The 16,389-nt window shown below is 42.5% G+C and overlaps 1 protein-coding gene across 2 annotated transcripts; it reads right to left on the minus strand.

The window, feature by feature from the left end:
* Window positions 1-18: 18 nt before the first annotated feature.
* PSPH (phosphoserine phosphatase) lies at window positions 19-13,028 on the minus strand. 2 transcript variants are annotated; one of them, XM_035900576.1, is made up of 6 exons: window positions 12,484-13,028; window positions 6,083-7,283; window positions 5,253-5,387; window positions 3,528-3,673; window positions 2,600-2,748; window positions 19-1,295 (listed from the first exon to the last, which is right to left on the minus strand). In XM_035900576.1, the coding sequence occupies exons 2-6, from the start codon at window positions 6,301-6,303 to the stop codon at window positions 1,185-1,187; spliced, it is 762 nt and encodes a 253-aa protein (XP_035756469.1). In that variant the 5' UTR covers window positions 6,304-7,283; window positions 12,484-13,028; the 3' UTR covers window positions 19-1,184. The 2 variants fall into 2 exon arrangements, with proteins under 2 accessions (XP_035756469.1, XP_009643428.1); XM_009645133.2 differs by having other exon boundaries at window positions 23-1,295; window positions 6,083-6,241.
* Window positions 13,029-16,389: the final 3,361 nt, after the last annotated feature.

Below are 16,389 nucleotides of genomic sequence, written 5' to 3' on the forward strand. Positions count from 1 at the left end.
ATTAGTAAAGCTTTTCACATTATCAGAGGTGACATTCTTACAAATCAGGGAAATAAAAGTACCATGATGCGTCAGCAAAGCTGGTTAAAAAGACATACTCAGAAGAGTTGCCAGGAACTTGCTGGCAAAAAGGTAGCATTTATCTAAGAGATCAGACACTGTAGCCACAAAAGACAAATCCTTAAGGAACTAGGATTCATTAGCTGAAGCTCAGAGAAGTACTGGCTTAGAACAGGTTAGACTTACTTCTAGTACAAACAGTTTAAGGGTGGTTGATCCACACTTGAGGCAGAGGAAGAGGCTAGATAAGTTTCACACTATTTTCTTAATCAGTAGACCTTTATTTTAAAGGCTGATGAATTAGCTTCCATCCAGTTACAGGTTGATGGGGGGGGGATTGTTAAATAAATAAAATGGTAAGTAAACATTGTGACCATTTTACAAAATCACCATTTTGCAGTTTAAAGTATTTTAATGAGGTATGGGAACCACTATATCACTCGCCTTAAAATATACTTCTTGGACACTGATGAATATTGCATGTATCTCAGATTTGCATGCGTCTCTTGTCTTTCAGATAGCAGGTTGAGTAACAGTGATGTTGAGTAACAGATGACATCTCAGGTTCTCCCGTAGCCATATTTTAATGAAATCAGATACTTGGTAATGTTTCCTACCTATCTGTTCACTGTTTAAACTAGTTCTGATATTCTTTGGAATGGAAAGTACTTAGATGCTGTTTGCCTCTGTTATTTATTTTTATTATTATTGATTAGGCAGACTTCTCGTTTGTGGCCCCCTCCTTCCTTTGCCGCCCAAAATACATAGAGGTATTAGTTTCAATGATTCTGAAACACTAGATACGCAGTATTGACCAGGGGCCAATCCATTAAGGTATTTCTAACTTCTTGATAATATCCTACCTTTTGTCTTCACTTATGAGTGAATAATCAACTGACTTCTTCCACCTTGGAAAAGATGTTTTAAAAAAATCTTACCATTTTCATTACAAAATATTTAAGTAGAATGGTGCCATTTGTAACATGAGTTTCAGGCCAGAGAGGAAGGTACCCAACACCCAGAATCATTAAAAAATCCAGAACACAACTTTGCAAACAAATATATGTTTAATTGCATTGTATAATGGATTTATAGTTGTTAAATATATTATTTTACTGTATAATTTATCGTTCTTCCAGTTCCTTTAGCAGTTCGTCAAAGTGAGTAATGTACCATTTAGCTTTCTCCTTCACTTGCTTTCTGATTACATTTCCTCCAAATCCAATGAAGCAGTCCTGGCAAAACAGAAAGAATGGGCACGTAAATTATTGCAGTCCCATGTAAGGAATGGAGCTTCTCAGCAATTAAGATTGGATTTTTAAATTACAGTATTCCTCCCTGCCTCTTCCCCTATTTTACTTTGCATGTTCATTTTTCAAACTTATTAACAAGAACTTCATTAACATTTAATTTTGCACCGCTTTGGTTATTAGAGTTTTGTTCCAATAGGAAAGTTGTGTCTCAGTGCCTTGTAACTTCAAGACTGGTCAGACCTGAGATTTTACTGCAAATCTGATGTAAATGTGATGTAACATAAGGCCTTACTATTCAAGAATGAGTTAACATTGGAACATGCATGCAGCATCTCACAATTATGGCTATACTGTTTATCTTAACTCTGTTTACTTCATTTGATAGATACCAAAAGTAAACATTAACCATGTCTTCAATCATTAACCAGGAACAGTCATAATTTCTACATCTTAGAAAACCATCTGCAGTGAAAGTGCAGCGTTTAAAATTTCCACTGCTGCTGTTTTGCCTTTAGGTAGAAAGCATTAAGGAAATACTAAGCTGCTTTGGTCATGCACATATTTAACAGTAAGGGAGCAGCTGTCATAACTCTCATCAGCAGTCGTTCTCAAGAATTTGTTTCTGTGCATTTCCATGTGCTGGGAGATCTGTCCCTCAGCATTGGGTATTGGGGTACTTTTATGTAGAGAAAGTCATTAAAGGGGAGAGGGAATTGAGATCTCTGTGAAATGACCATTTATATAAGTTGTCTTTCTATTCATTTTTTTATTACTTCACCCTGTCAGGGCTGATATCTTCAAAGGTGTCATCACTGTACAGTGAGATGAACTCTCTTGCTAGGCCAGTATGAGGCAAATGTGTGCCAGATCGTGGCAGACCTTCATGCTAAGCTCCGTTCGTCAGCGTTCAGAACCAGGATCTTGGCAGGGTAAGACCTCTGCACAGAAGCAAGCACTTACTGGGGGGACATAGAGGGGAAAGGAAGACGTGGTAATACCAGCTTGATCTGAGACCGGTCGCTAGACTGTTACACAGTCCTGTTGGAGCCAGCCAGCACCCTGGCTCAGGGGGTGACGCCCTTACTGAGATTGAACTGAGAGAAATCAACCATTGCATGATGCAGGCTTTCTAGAGGAAAACTACCTACACAGATATCTCTTAGGCTGTGGGAAGTGCTAAAGATCTTCCCTGAAGTCCTATAAAGAGTTTAAACCGCACTTTTTTTCCCCCCGTCCCAAAGGATTTTCTCAAAAGGAATTTAGAATTCCAGTTCTTTAATACTTACAGCGGGGGGACAGGCTTCCATGTCTGTAGCTCCATCTCCAATCATAACTACTTTCTTAAAGTGGAACTGTTCCTTCAGCTGAGTAATAACCTTTCCTTTTCCCCCTGATTCAGCTGTTGGTTGTGTTTCATCAAATCCTGCATATTCTCCTAGAACACAGTGGAAGGACAAGTTAGACACATGGCCTATTTTCTTGTAAATGAAGAAAGGTATATGCCTACAGTCTTTACTTCAGAAAACAGCAAATTACATGCAGTCTTGTAAGCCTCACAGTATCGGCATCCCAAAAAAGTATTTAGAAGCTGAGTGTAAAAACTAGGATTTTACCCAAGTCTTCAGTGGGGATATTTTCAAGGAGCTGAAATACTACGACAAAAGTAGAAACCCTGTATGGGTAGTGTTAAAAATCCATTCCTGGTTACTCTAGTCCAGTCATTCTGGTGTAAATATTTCAAAAGCAGTATCCAGTATGATATATAGACAGTGTATGAAACACTGAGTAAGAAACAACCTCACTAACCACAGTTCTGCTTGATTACACTAGCTTAAAGTCCAGAGCAGCTCTTCTAAAATACGTCGGTCTCCATACATACCTCAAAGTCACTGAAAGTAAAGTTTGCCTCTGAAAGCGGGTAAGTGTAATAAACTCTTTTAACTTGAAGGAGTGAGCGAAAATTAAATTCTGCTGTCAGCAGCTGTAACATGTTTTACCTTTGGCACAGCTTGCAATTAAAAAGTAACTACAGCTCTATTTCACATGTCTGGAAAATGACCTGAACTCATGTTTTTGATGAGGTCTTGCAGTTTTCCTACTGGGAGCTAGTGGGATTGGTAACAAGGTCCTGTAGACTGGACAGTATCTGTAGCCCGGTATCTGACAGTTGGAACCAAAAAAGAGCAGAGAAAAGAGACTTGAAGGGAATCTCACCATTAAAGTAAAACTTCAGCCTGTTGGCAAAGACGTTTGCTGTTGGAATGTTCAGCTGCGAGGCCACGTGCTCCACGATGCTCTGAAACCCCCCTGAGACCAAGAATACCTGGACCCCTCGTTGATGAAGCCTGTTCACCAGCTCCCTGAGAAGAAAGAGCAGTCACCAAGCGTGAGTGCCTGGCAGCAGCTAGGGATCACAAGGAAGTTAAAATACATCTTTCCAAAACAAGGCTGCCCATACTTTGTGTTATTCCAGTTTAGTGAGGATGTGTGCTGCTTCCCAGCTCCATCCACCTCTGCTGCCCAAAGCTTTTCCTTCTTTCCCTTGGAAGTTTGTGCATACACCTCACATGAAAAGACCTGAACAAAACCATCATGTCCAGAGATAAACAGGTATTTAGCTGCCCAGAAATGTTTTCTTTACAATTTCACGCTGTTCACATTAGTTCCTTTGAACAAGTGAGAGCAGATCCAGTTCAGATTTTTTTCTGAAGTGAAGTAAAACAACAGCAAGAAAATGAATCTATAATGCAGAAAAAAGTAGGAAATGTGGGAGGAGATAAAGCCGCTACACCAAAATGAAAAAGTGGGCTGAAAAGTGTGCAAAGGGCAAACATTTTCTAACTTGGAGCTGGTTCCCCAGATGCTCGGCATGGATGCCATCTTTAGAAGAGGGCACTGACTACAGAAAAGGAATCAAAAGACAGTTTTGGACCCAGTTAATGTCAACGGAGCTTAAAGGTAGTTAAAAGTTTTACAGGATTTGGCTCTAGAAGCAGGAAGATCAGCATGCAGCAGTGCTGAGCTGCAGAAGTGGTAGTAGTAACAGCAGAAATGCTGAATACTAAAAAGCAAAGTGGAAGCTTAAAGCAGGCTACACAGAAAAGGAGGAAGAAAAGGAAGGAACAAAAAGGAAAATCATGTGATTCTGAACAAGGAAACAATGTTCTCTTTGTAGTTGCATCTAGCTATGCCTTCTACAGAAAAAGCTGAGCATGTGCTTCATTTCAAGGAGAAAATACAAGCACAATATCATCTGAAACTACTGTACGTGCTAAAAATATTTTACTTAGAGCTATGGCCAGATTTTGTAGTAAAGAAATTCTTTTCAGTTGTTTGAAACAATTTGAATAGGAAAAACCCCACCTTTTCAGTTTAATGTTTATTCCAAACCCAGAGATGAATGAATACACCCACATCTGTGTATTTCCCCTTAATGATTTTTTAATACTTTTTTAGGAACTTCTGTACAGAATGAGTAGCTCTGAACACTGGATCCCCTAAAGCTGAGTCCAGGGGTGTGACTGCACACACAGGTGTAAGAGAGAGGTAAGACATTTGCAGAATAGACCAAGCCAATAGTTCATACTGGGTATTAAATCTACTCCCAGTTCCATTGCCCATCAAAAAATGGATGTGATTGAACAGATTATTTTCCATGTCCATTTAATCCTCAAGACAGAATTTGAGTTTGCCAGCCAAAATCCCAGTTCACACCTAAGACTTTTCTTTTTACATGGATTCTTAGCCACTTGACATGGACTCAGGCCATTATTAGCTCCTGATAGATGCTTTGTACACAAACAACATGGAAATGGAGTGGGAAGGCAATCTAAAGCAGCTCTGTGGTCTTACAGCTTCACTAATGTCACAGAACTTTGTTGATTTACAGCATGTGCTTTTGGAAGACTTTTTCATTAGATTGATTGAAATTATTCTTACCTTATTCCTGGTGTTAGCTGAGGTGGGCTGTCAGATATTAATTTCTGCACTTGCTCATAGGAGGGACGTATGAGACCTAGTCGTGCCGTTAAAGCTGCTTTGAATGTCACAGTGCCACCCATAGCTCTGCGGGTCCTAAATTGTGATCCAAAGAAAACAAATCGGTGACACTTAACAAGTTGAGGCTTCTCCCGAGAACAGTTAGATAAAGAATGATGAGGAACAAGGTAAGAGCCCATAGGTTCCAGGTTAAACCGTATCTATGTTGTAAAGGAGAAGATTGGTACACTGAAAAGATTGGTAGCAACCACTGGTAGAAGATCTCCACAGATCGGAGCTCTTGTGAGAACCAGTAAAGCAAAGGAAAATGCTTCATTCCCTCTGTGAGTGCGTCTGAGCCACTGGGACCAGCATTCCTAAACTGCAGCTCGGGTGCTGTTCTCTGATGTTAACTTCCTGCAAACTTCAATGGAAACAACATCAGCCTCAGAGAGTGTTGAGAGTTGTCCCCTCTCCTCCATCCCATAATAAGGTTTGCTACTGCTTAGCCAAGTTTAATGATGAAAGTTGACCTTAGTCTACTGAAGAAATTTACGTTAGCGAATTTATGTCAGTACAGTTTTGTTGAGTGGCTTCACAATTCCAAAAGAAGTCAGTTACTTCATTATGGATTAATTCCACTTATTATTCCTAAAATTCTTCTTAAACTGTCATAATCTCCTGTGAGAGAGTTGAATTAATCCCTATTGTAAAGTCATTGTCACAGATTAACCTTATCTGTACTTATTTTTTACCACTATTCCTATGAAGTAAATGGCAAATATACATACATCTCTGCGACGGCATCTCCGACTCCACAGAACTTCGCAAGCTCATCAATGCCCTCTTCCCTGATGACCGTACTGTCCACATCGAAGCATACTGCATCAGCATTGCGGAAGATTTCTTTCATCTCCAAGAGGGATGCCATCCTTTTAGGAACCTTCTTACTGTGAGGGGACAAGATAAAGTCTTTCTCTGAGTGATAGTACTGCACTCCGTCTTGAGCCATTGGTGTAACTGATCTGGTTCTTGCGAGTAGGGACGAGCACAGCCTGGTAGCCAGCTTTTATCAAAGAGTGGGAGCGGTGGTGGAGGTCTGGCTCGGTTGCTGATTTGCTCCCTCCCGTTGCTGCCTATTGATGTTCAATTTACGTTACAGGTGGGCCGTGGAGCTCTGGTCAGTTGCTGATTTGCTCTCTGCAGGCTCTGCCCATTGATGTTCACGTGGGGTTCAAGGTTGTGATACTTGGCATTTGCTGAACCATCAGACTGCCAACTGCTGTGTGGGACTTGCAATCCTCATCTCACCCTCACCGCTCAAAATGGATCTTGATTTCTCATCAGACCTGGCCTAGTGTGTCAAGTCAGTTGCTCCAGGAGATTGTAACCCATCCCTTAAGGATTTGCTTGATTGCAGTAGACATAACTACCTTAAACCTCTCAGTGAGTGGTTGTCCCTAAGTCATGAAGGTTTCAATCCTTTTCTATGTCCTGATTAATATAAACTAAATATTCTCATAATCTGTGAATGCATTGAACATTTGGCCATTAAGCATTGGGAATCAGTCTTTTATAAAACCCAGTCGAGTTTTGGGCTTTCGGAACTTCACTCAATGCCTTAAGATATCACAACTTCATGACACAACCTTTTCTGTTGCAATGCCTGACAAGTTTCTTTTCTTCCCTTTTATATCTGTCCACTTAAAAGTGCCGTTGCGCACTATTTCTTCCATAGATCAGAAGCACAAGGTGTTAACCAGGTATTTTCTTACTCTACCATACTCAGCTTGTGCTTCACCCTCTCATAAGGGAATTCAGCATGTCATTGCTATTTACCAATCCGTACATTTAGACACAAGTACAACTTTCTACCTATCTTACTTCCCAGATTTTTGTAAAACCTTTTGTTTGGTTGTCTCTTCTAATCTCCTAGACATCTCTCAGGACACGTCTTGTGTAATTGGTCTGGGTAGCAGGTTCTCTCTTTTTCTGGGATAGGGGAAAAAATATCATCAAACAGCACGTTATATACCTTTGTCACGTTATATACCTTTGTCTGTTCCTCTTACTACAATAGTGGTTTTTTTCTCCTATATATTGTGAATTTTGCTGGTGAGAGGTCTTACACACAAGTTCCCACAAAACATTTCTTTTTTGCCCTTTTTGGACAAACTTTGCACCCCTAGATACAAAAGACATCCAGTGAAGATGGAGAAGATGATCACTGCATAGCTTGCTGTGGAAAAGTACAGGAGCTGATCAGTCCTGGTGTGGCTCACCACCAGGCAGGAGTCATCCAGGGATCACACAAGGTGAGCACCAGTGCTGCTTCCTGGGGTGAATTCTGTGTGCTCACGGAGAGATCACAGCTAAATAGTTAATGATCAAAGCAGGAACAAGAACCTTTGGTGTTATTCCCATGGCTAGTAACCATATGGTGAATAGTGGGATACAAAAGGCTTTATGAAAAATTCCCATAATCACTGAAAAAATGTATAGAACACACACTCATCTTTTATCTGTTTATGTGTATGGAATAAAATAGAATACTCCAGTCCTTCACTGAAAGGTGAAAGTTTGTATAAATGAAGCCACCAAACCTAAGGGGTGAAACCTGTTGTGACCAGCTAAGAACCATATTTGTAAGAGATAATCTCTGATTAACAGGTAGATATGAAATAGCAAGAAACAGAGAGAGCAGGTCACGTGAAAGGCAAAGCTATCCAAAGGCAGCCATGACACAGTACTGTTTGAGAGGGTCATTCTAGCTATTCTTGAGTTTTTTGGTGTGAACACACTAGTGTAGTAACCAAAGTGGGTTCATGGCTTTTGCACAAGGTTGAGGAGATGCAGTAGCTTCCTCAGTGCTCATCTGCATCGCAGGTGTGAGTGAGAATGGGAGAGCAGGTATCACCCAGCCCATACCTCCCTCCTGTGAATTCGGTTTAGGTGTGGGAAGGTAGGACAGAGCATGGGCTCAACCTCCACAGCATGCCAGAAAGCAAAGGTGAGTGGGCACACAGTAAAGAAGAGATATTCCAGAAAAGGGCTTTTACAAACTCCACCTCTGGGAAGAGCAGAAACAAGGACTGAACCATAGTTTGACAGGTCTCTGCTCTTGGTGCATCAGAGCTGTTCCATGCATGGACATATCCTAAAACTCTGGTCTAGCCTTAGAAGCATCACTAAAGAATTATTTGTTGCAGACAGAACTTGTTTTTTATATTTTTTTATAAAGACTGCACTGTACATATAAGAAATACAGTCATATGCCATCAGCACGGCACATAAGAAAAACCTCTCTTCTATTTCAAAATTTTGGAAATAAAAACTTCCCTCTGACAGAGACTGGTTCTGAGCCAAGACTTGGCAGCGGGTGGACAGATCACACGTGAATTCCACGTTTACTTTGCGTTAGCCTTGACTTGACACTGGCTCCACAGCACTGTGTTTGCATTTTCAGTGGAAGATTTTGATTTTCTGAGCAGGAGGACTTTGCCGTTAGGGCAGGCCTTGACAGACGTTTACTAGATACACTTGTGCAGTGGAATTAAAAAAATAAATCCACTAACATTTTTTAAATGGCAGGGCATTAATTTTTTCCAGTCTATTGGAAATTATAAGTTCCACCAAAAATTCAGCCATGGGTTTGCTGCCAATTTTAAAGATTTGCTCTACTGGACAAACTTGTTGCATCACTGTGGCATGACATTTGCGTCACGGTGTTCCAACACTGATTCCTTATTATGCAAAGCCATCACATTGCCTCATGCTAACCTGAGGCTGCACTGCAACATTACCATGGTATGACGCAATGTCACTGTGTGGGGACACCACGCTGTGATGTGATTTCCTGGTGAGAACCTGAAATAGATTTCTGGATACATGTCTTCAAAATTTTAATATCTCTGAGAAAAATGTTGTCACTAGAAACACACATTGGAAGTGGGAAAGAAGAGACATTAACTCTTCCTTCTCGCTGGTATCCGTATTTCCCATACTTCTTTCCCCTCTGGATGCTCCTTACAATGGCAAGACAACCACTGTGGTGGACAAATAGGTAAGTTAGAGGAAGAATTATGGATATCAGTTGTGGAGCCATGGTTGTAATTAACCCTGTCCTCTCTTTGTTCCATGCAATAACTCTTTCAAGAGAGTTTCAAGCTGTGCTTTATAGTGCCTAAAAACGACAAGTTGGTAATCATAGAGTGTTTTGGGTTGGAAGGAACTTTTAGAGGTCATCTAGTCCAACCCCCCTGCAGTGAGCAGGGACACTGTTAACTAGATCAGGTTGCTCAGAGCCCCATCCAACCTGGTCTTGAATGAAAGGGAGGATTGCATTTTGAAATGCAGAAACCATCAGTAGTTCCTGACCTCCCTTGGCCTGTGACCTGCTAAAATCTTTCCACTTTCTGCTATAGCTGGGCTGTATTCCTGGGAAAAGTCCTTTCTGTTTTATTCCTGGAAAACACAGACCTGGTTTTGGCTAATGTATCATCACACGTGTTGGAGAACGTGCGATGAACTGTAAAGCAGGGAAGCTCATACAGGAGGAAAAGGAGAACCTATGAAGGAAGCTTCAGCTATTGCAGGGACTCTTGCTGGTGGGAAAAACAAATTTTAGGAGTTAAAGGTGGTTCACTTGGAGTGAAATAAGGTTCTTCTGCCCTTGTTGGCAGAGCTCCAGGCGTCACCACCAGCTCCAGAGTCTGGCAAATGCCATTCCAAATGGTAACATGCCAATTTCAGTAACTTGTGATTTTTTTTTCCCAGCCCTAAATGTAGATGAGAGCATAAGGCACCACCAGGAAGCTGCCTAGAATTCACCTCCAGGCAGGTGCGCACAGGAAATAAGGACAGACACAGTAGCTTGTCCACAGGTAGGTGTCACTTGGAAACATGAGCAAAAAGAATTGAAGCTGTGTAAAACCTTTCTATGGACAAATCTCTAACAGCAGTAGTAAGGGAACAGCAATTTTTTATTCCAGAGTGGTATAAGCCTCTACAGTTGGCAGAGATTAATTACTCTGAAACAGAGAGCATCTGATTGCTTAAATGCATCAGTGTTTTAGTGAGATGGTAAGAAAAAAGAAGTTCCCACAAATAACGTGTTCTGCCTCCATATGAAAAACATGGGTAGAAAATCTGATCTTTCTGCCACTGAATTTCAGACAGGTAGTCTCTTCCTATCCTATTATTCGTGTGCTGGAAAAGCATCCAAGCACCAAACATTTCAACAGGTCTGATAAAATATTGTGGGGAAAAGCAGAAAAGAAGAAAATGGGGAAGAGAAGAAACAATGGGCAATGAAGTGACTAGAGAAGACATGAGAGTGGCAGAGGGAGAGAGGTAGGGTGAAACTTGAGATAAAGATGGAGAAAACAGAAATCACAAAGGAAAAGCGGAATTCCCATGAGATCTCCTTGCCTCCAGACTATGAGGTGCTTCATCAGGCCATTTGGAAAAAAACTGGAATTTCCACAAGAAATAGTTCCATTGCGTAACAGAGCGTGGAGTCACAGAAGCAAGCACAGGAATTATGTAAGACCGCGTGTCAAAGGAAAACAACTGAAATCTTTTCTGTTTGCTGACCCTTCAAAGAAGGGCACTTGCTGCACTGTGGAAAACTGAAAGATCCACAGTATCAGCTACATAAAATGCCAAAGGAACAAGTAAATGGTGCTCCTGGTGTTCTGGGGCTGGTACGTTTTGATGAGATCTTGACAGGATCTCAAAATCCTCATTGTGACTACACTTCGCTTGTTATTGTATTTCAGCTTTCAGAAGTGCTGCCACGCTGCTACTTTGCATTATGCTCACTTTTATTGCTGTGAAAAAATGATGAAGTGAATCTTAATGAAATATTACCTAGAATATCTTTTCAAACAGATGGCTTGGGAATATCCTAGTTTGCAAACAGTTCCTGGTGTTTCTGATTCTGATTCAGTTTCCCAGCGAGGTGAGAGCGAGCACTTCACTGAGATCCACTGTGAGATATGTTCCCGCGGCGGAATAACATTGCACTGAACATGCAGCAAGCTTAACAGAAATGCACCCACATTAAACTGTTTCTGTTGCATTGAAGGGAAACGGCTGCTTAGAGTAAGGGATTTGGAGAAAATGGTTCTTGAAACTTTCCTGAGGATCTATTCCCACTACAGGAATGGTCCCACTTGTAAGAATGTTCACAGGAGTGTTTCCATGGTATTAAGTTTAAAGAACCACTTAATCCTCATTGTTTTTAGTCCTATGTCTGTAAAATGGGAATAATATAGTGATACAGCTTTTCTATGCTGAGTTTTAATTCTCAATATTAGCAATATGCTTGGAAAGCTTTAGAGGAAAGGGAAAATGGTTCTTGAAACTTTCCTGAGGATCTATTCCCACTACAGGAATGGTCCCACTTGTAAGAATGTTCACAGGAGTGTTTCCATGGTATTAAGTTTAAAGAAACCACTTAATCCTCATTGTTTTTAGTCCTATGTCTGTAAAATGGGAATAATATAGTGATACAGCTTTTCTATGCTGAGTTTTAATTCTCAATATTAGCAATATGCTTGGAAAGCTTTAGAGGAAAGGGGATACATTTAAGCAGACTAGTTATATTTAAGCAAATTGTGACTGTTGTTTATATCCCTGCTAGTACTACTCTTTAAGTTCAACCTATCCATCCACAATTGTGTTTCTGTGGTTTTCAGTGTGAGAATAGAAAGACTCAGTCCTTAACCTCGCTAAGCTTGCGTCACACTTCCTGGTTTTCTGTTCAGCCTTTAAAGGTAGTAATACAAACCTGTATGCGAGTCAAGAGATGAATTGTTTGCAGCTATACATGAATATCTGAACAGCAGTGCCTAACAGTGAATTTATGTAAGCACCTTTTAAAAAGTAATCGAAAAGGGGTAGAAGGAACCTGATGGATGTTGACATACACCTCCCAACTCTCCAATCCCCTCTTGCCTGTCCTGACTAAACGATGATGCTTCCCCCCTGCACGATTGCATCATTCATTCATGCTGCTGTTATAAAACCGGCACCACGCTGCTGCTGCATCTTGCAGGGCAGCACAGTCACAGCCCCAGCAGAAGAGACTCTTCATTTTCTATGCTAGAAAAATACGGTGTTACGGATCTGATAAGCCAAACGCCAACCCCTTCCAAACTGAGAGAAAAAAACGTTCCCAGCGACTTACAGTATTGTACTGGCCGTGGCTGTTGCTGCCGCTGCAAACCTCTTGGCTGCACAAGAAAAGAAGGGATCAGCTGAGACCTTCAGTCACATAAATACAGCGGCACGGGCTGATCTGGAAGAAAGCTGCATTTTGTAAATCACTCTTTTATAATCTGCTGAGTAAGCCAGCCTGGATGTGTTTTTTAAATGGTTGCACACATGTAACCAGAGAAGTCCAGCTGTTCGCTGACAGGCGTAGGGAAGAGAGGTGTAACCTTGCGTTGGGGGAGGAGCCGCTCGGGCCCAGTTTGGGGCAATCCCAGCTTGGGTAGGCACGGCTTGGCTGGCAGCAAGCCCTGCATGAGATGATGGGGAGCTTGTTTGCCCATCAGCCAGCCTGTGCGGCAGGCATGGAGAGCAAGACAGGTCTTAAGAAAGTCGCTCTGCTCCAGGCAGAGCGCCAGGGCAGGAGGGTGAGGGACGAGAGCCGAGGAGGGGCTCTGATAAGCAGCAGCCAGGAGTTTCTCTGGGCGTGAAATCAGAGGCGAGGCAGGGACACGGTTTTCTTTCACTGTGGACGAGATGAAAGGTTTTGTGAGTTAAGATTGCAGTATCTATCGTATTTTGGCTTAAGCCGTCACTTAGAGTGCGCAACATTACACACCAAAAAAAATCAAAATTCATCAAAAGCTTTGAAGGCAAAATTAAAACTTCTGCTTATGAGAAGGCTCTGTTTTGTTTCCCCAAGTGTAATGCTGTCAAAAGCAACGGAAAAATTGCAAACCCTGTCTGTGCTTGTGTTTCGGCATCCCACAGAAGAGCTTCTTCCCTCAGACATGACTGTGGACACTGGTTAGAAAACCAGAACTACAAGGCTGGTTGTTTGGTTTGAGGTCAAGAAAGCCAGATTTACTTGATTTAGTTTCTTTCATTTGTTTGTGATAGGAATCTTATGATTGCTGCCCACCTTGAAAGACTGTTCTGCACCCTTGGATGCACCAGTCACACTCTGTGCATGATCTCTGTTGCCATTCTAGCAGTATTACCCCTCAAAATTACATGCATTAATGAAAATCAATAGCCTTGGGTGCCTCTCCTCCCATGTCTCCCTTTCTGTTTTTTCGGAAGTTCTCGGTACATGACCGTTTGTCAACATGAGCATCTATTTGTAACTTCTTGTGTGAGGAAAAGCGGGTACTGAGCCCCTTTGCTGCAAAACTGGTGGCATGGTTCACTGTTCAGTCTGGTCCTGTTTGTTAGTTTTATCATGGCAGGATAGCATGTTTTTAAAAGAGATTTAGGAATAATTTCTGTGAATAAGGTTAAATGAAAACACATCTTCATAAAGATGAAAGAAAATCTCAGAGGTTTTTTTTGCCAAGACAAGCAGTGCATGATTTGGCTAAGAGAATTGCTGCTGAGTATTTCATGAAGGATATTCCTTTTATGTGGCTTAGTTTAACAGACACTTTGGTTGTCATTCAGTTAGATATTTTGAGTCTAATCTGGTCTAATTTGTTGTAAATCCATTGATTTCAAAGGACAATTTAGGCCTAGTAAGCATCTGCCCTGTATTTTTGCTATGCATTAAAAACAAATATGCAGAACAGTTCAACAACTACAGCTAAGATTGAAAAATGTAGAAAAGCTTGCCCTGATGTGTGAAAAATGCTGCAAAATGGGGATTTAATGTGAAAATGATAATGAGAAATGTTCCTATACCGTAAAATACCTATCCTCAGACACATGATCCAGGAAAGAAACACAGAGAGTTTTGCCTGGAAGCTTGAAGAGGATATTGAGGAGTGAAAAGCACAGCTCATGTGGATGTGTGACTATCAACACAAGCACAGCAGCTCACTCTTGTACTTGACTATGAAATCTCCCTGTTTGTACAAAAAGCAGAGACCACCTACATGAAGGACTAGAAAACCTTTGAAAATGGCTTTCCTTTTTTTCTTTTTTAAAAAATTCCCATCTAAAATTCAAATTCAATTTTCCTATAACAATTGCTTTATCTTCTCAGAGTAATAATTCCCCTCACAAACCTGAACCTGCTTGAGGAATGGCTGTGTCACTGTCAGCAGCCAGCCCCACGCGTCGCAGGTGTTTAGGGTGGATAACTCCCACCTTTCCACCAGACATCACCCACGAGGGCCACAGAACAGCAGCAAGGAAAATATAAAATACAGCATGCCGGCAGGTATGGGTATGGGTTTGACAAGGCTGCCCTCTGCTGAGAACAGCCCCGAGAGACGATCAAGGCAAAAAAATTACAAACCAGAGAAGCAAGAATAGTAAAATATTTGCATGTGACCTGTTGGCTACAGAATCCAGGGCAGAGCTGGGGGTTCAGGTGATATAACTGGGCATTGCATCTGGGCACCTCCAATATTAGTGCTGCAGCCTCTCAGGGCTGGGTTGACGTGTTGTCTTTTGTTACGGTTTCAGCAGGCCAGTAGCATCCCAACAAAAGGGAAGACTAAACATTAACAGGGTTCCAGAGCCGATGATAAAATGCCAAGTGTAATTTCCTGCATTTTGCAAGGTTTAATGTTTATCTCTAATTTTTAGTTACAGAACAGAAAGCCCAGCCACTATACTAGAGTCAGCACTAAAATATTCCACAAGACATATGCACTGCTCTGCTAAACAAAAGAGCTCCAAACTTGTGCTCTATTATGCTCCATCTAAAGTATTTAAAAACCAGAAACCCAAGCATATTAGCAGCTGTCCCCTCCAGACCTGCCAAGTCAGACTGACAGGCAATGCACAGGAATCCTCCTGCACAGAATGGCATTTTGCCTGGAAACCTGAGATCCTCGCCCAAAGCAGCAGCGCGGATTCCCAGCAGGTGCCATAGCCTCCTGCCAAAACCAGCGAGGCTGCTGAGCCTGCCCTGACACTTGACGCTCACCGACTGTCAGTCAAGCTCCCCCAAAACAAGCCCGGCATCGAGGGCTGTGTCCAGGGCTCCCTGCTGCCAAGAGTGGGAGGGAGTGGGGCAGATTTACCCTGTGCCATCCTCATGCCTGGCCGATGAACACTGGGGGAGGCTGTCTGTCTTCTCTGTACCAAATACTGATGAAATCCTGGTCTCGGGGCCAATTGTTCCTGTTTGCTGGGGGTTAGCACACTCCAGAGCAGACAGGCTGCAGGAACACCAAAACCCCCTTGGCCTGGATCTCCCTGGCACACCTCTGTAGCCACAGGCAATCATGCTCTGGGGGTGGGCACCTTCCTTACAAAATACTTTAAATAACAAGAGGGTTGTGTCACGCCTGATACTGCCAGTTGCTCAGAAGCAGCACATGGGTGTTTGGGGGTACGAGCCTGGATGGGGCAATGCAGGAGCCAAACTCAGTGCAATCTGTGCCCGCAGTGTGTCTGAGGAGCTCTGGTAGGAGCTCTCTTCTCAAGATCCTCCCAAGGGAAACTGTCAGTTGTCCTCCATTCGGGAGCCCAAAGCCAGGAAGAGGCAAACATTGTGCAGCCTCAAGGACTGGGCCCTGACAGGCCACGCGGGCCCAACGCTTCCAGCACCCAGCAAGGTTGCCTTGACTTCAGCAGTATTTCTGGTTTTCTTCCACAGGCCTCACAGGAAACCTCTGCGTGGCCTTGGGAGAGATCGTCCCCCGTGCTTAGAGCCTTGTGAAGGGCTCAGGCCCACAACGGCCTGGGCGTGCGGGGCTGCGCGGCGGCAGCTCGGCAGGACCCAGCAGCCCCGGCGGTAGCTTCTGTATTAAGACGAGTTTTGATTAACCTCAACTGATTTTCTACCAAGAACCATTTTGATTATTAATCCGGGCCGCTTAACCATTAATTCTATCGACCTCATGTTAAATCACCGGGTTTAATTATTCTCACGGTTCTGCGAACCTGCTGGGGGGGGGTCTTGTCACCTGAGCGGGTGGCAGGCCACGTTCAA

Source organism: Egretta garzetta, unplaced genomic scaffold (assembly GCF_000687185.1).
Source record: "Egretta garzetta isolate BGI_Z169 unplaced genomic scaffold, ASM68718v1 scaffold108, whole genome shotgun sequence".
NCBI lineage: Eukaryota > Metazoa > Chordata > Aves > Pelecaniformes > Ardeidae > Egretta > Egretta garzetta.

What these genes read in the sequence shown, in the direction of transcription:
- PSPH (XM_035900576.1), bottom strand. Translation starts at nt 6,303, where the DNA reads ATGGCTCAAGACGGAGTGCAGTACTATCACTCAGAGAAAGACTTTATC. An exon ending in GGAGATGCCGTCGCAGAGAT is followed by an intron (nt 5,388 to 6,082) that starts GTATGTATATTT and finishes ATCACAATTTAG; the next exon opens with GACCCGCAGAGCTATGGGTG. An exon ending in TGGAAGCCTGTCCCCCCGCT is followed by an intron (nt 1,296 to 2,599) that starts GTAAGTATTAAA and finishes CTGTTTTGCCAG; the next exon opens with GACTGCTTCATTGGATTTGG.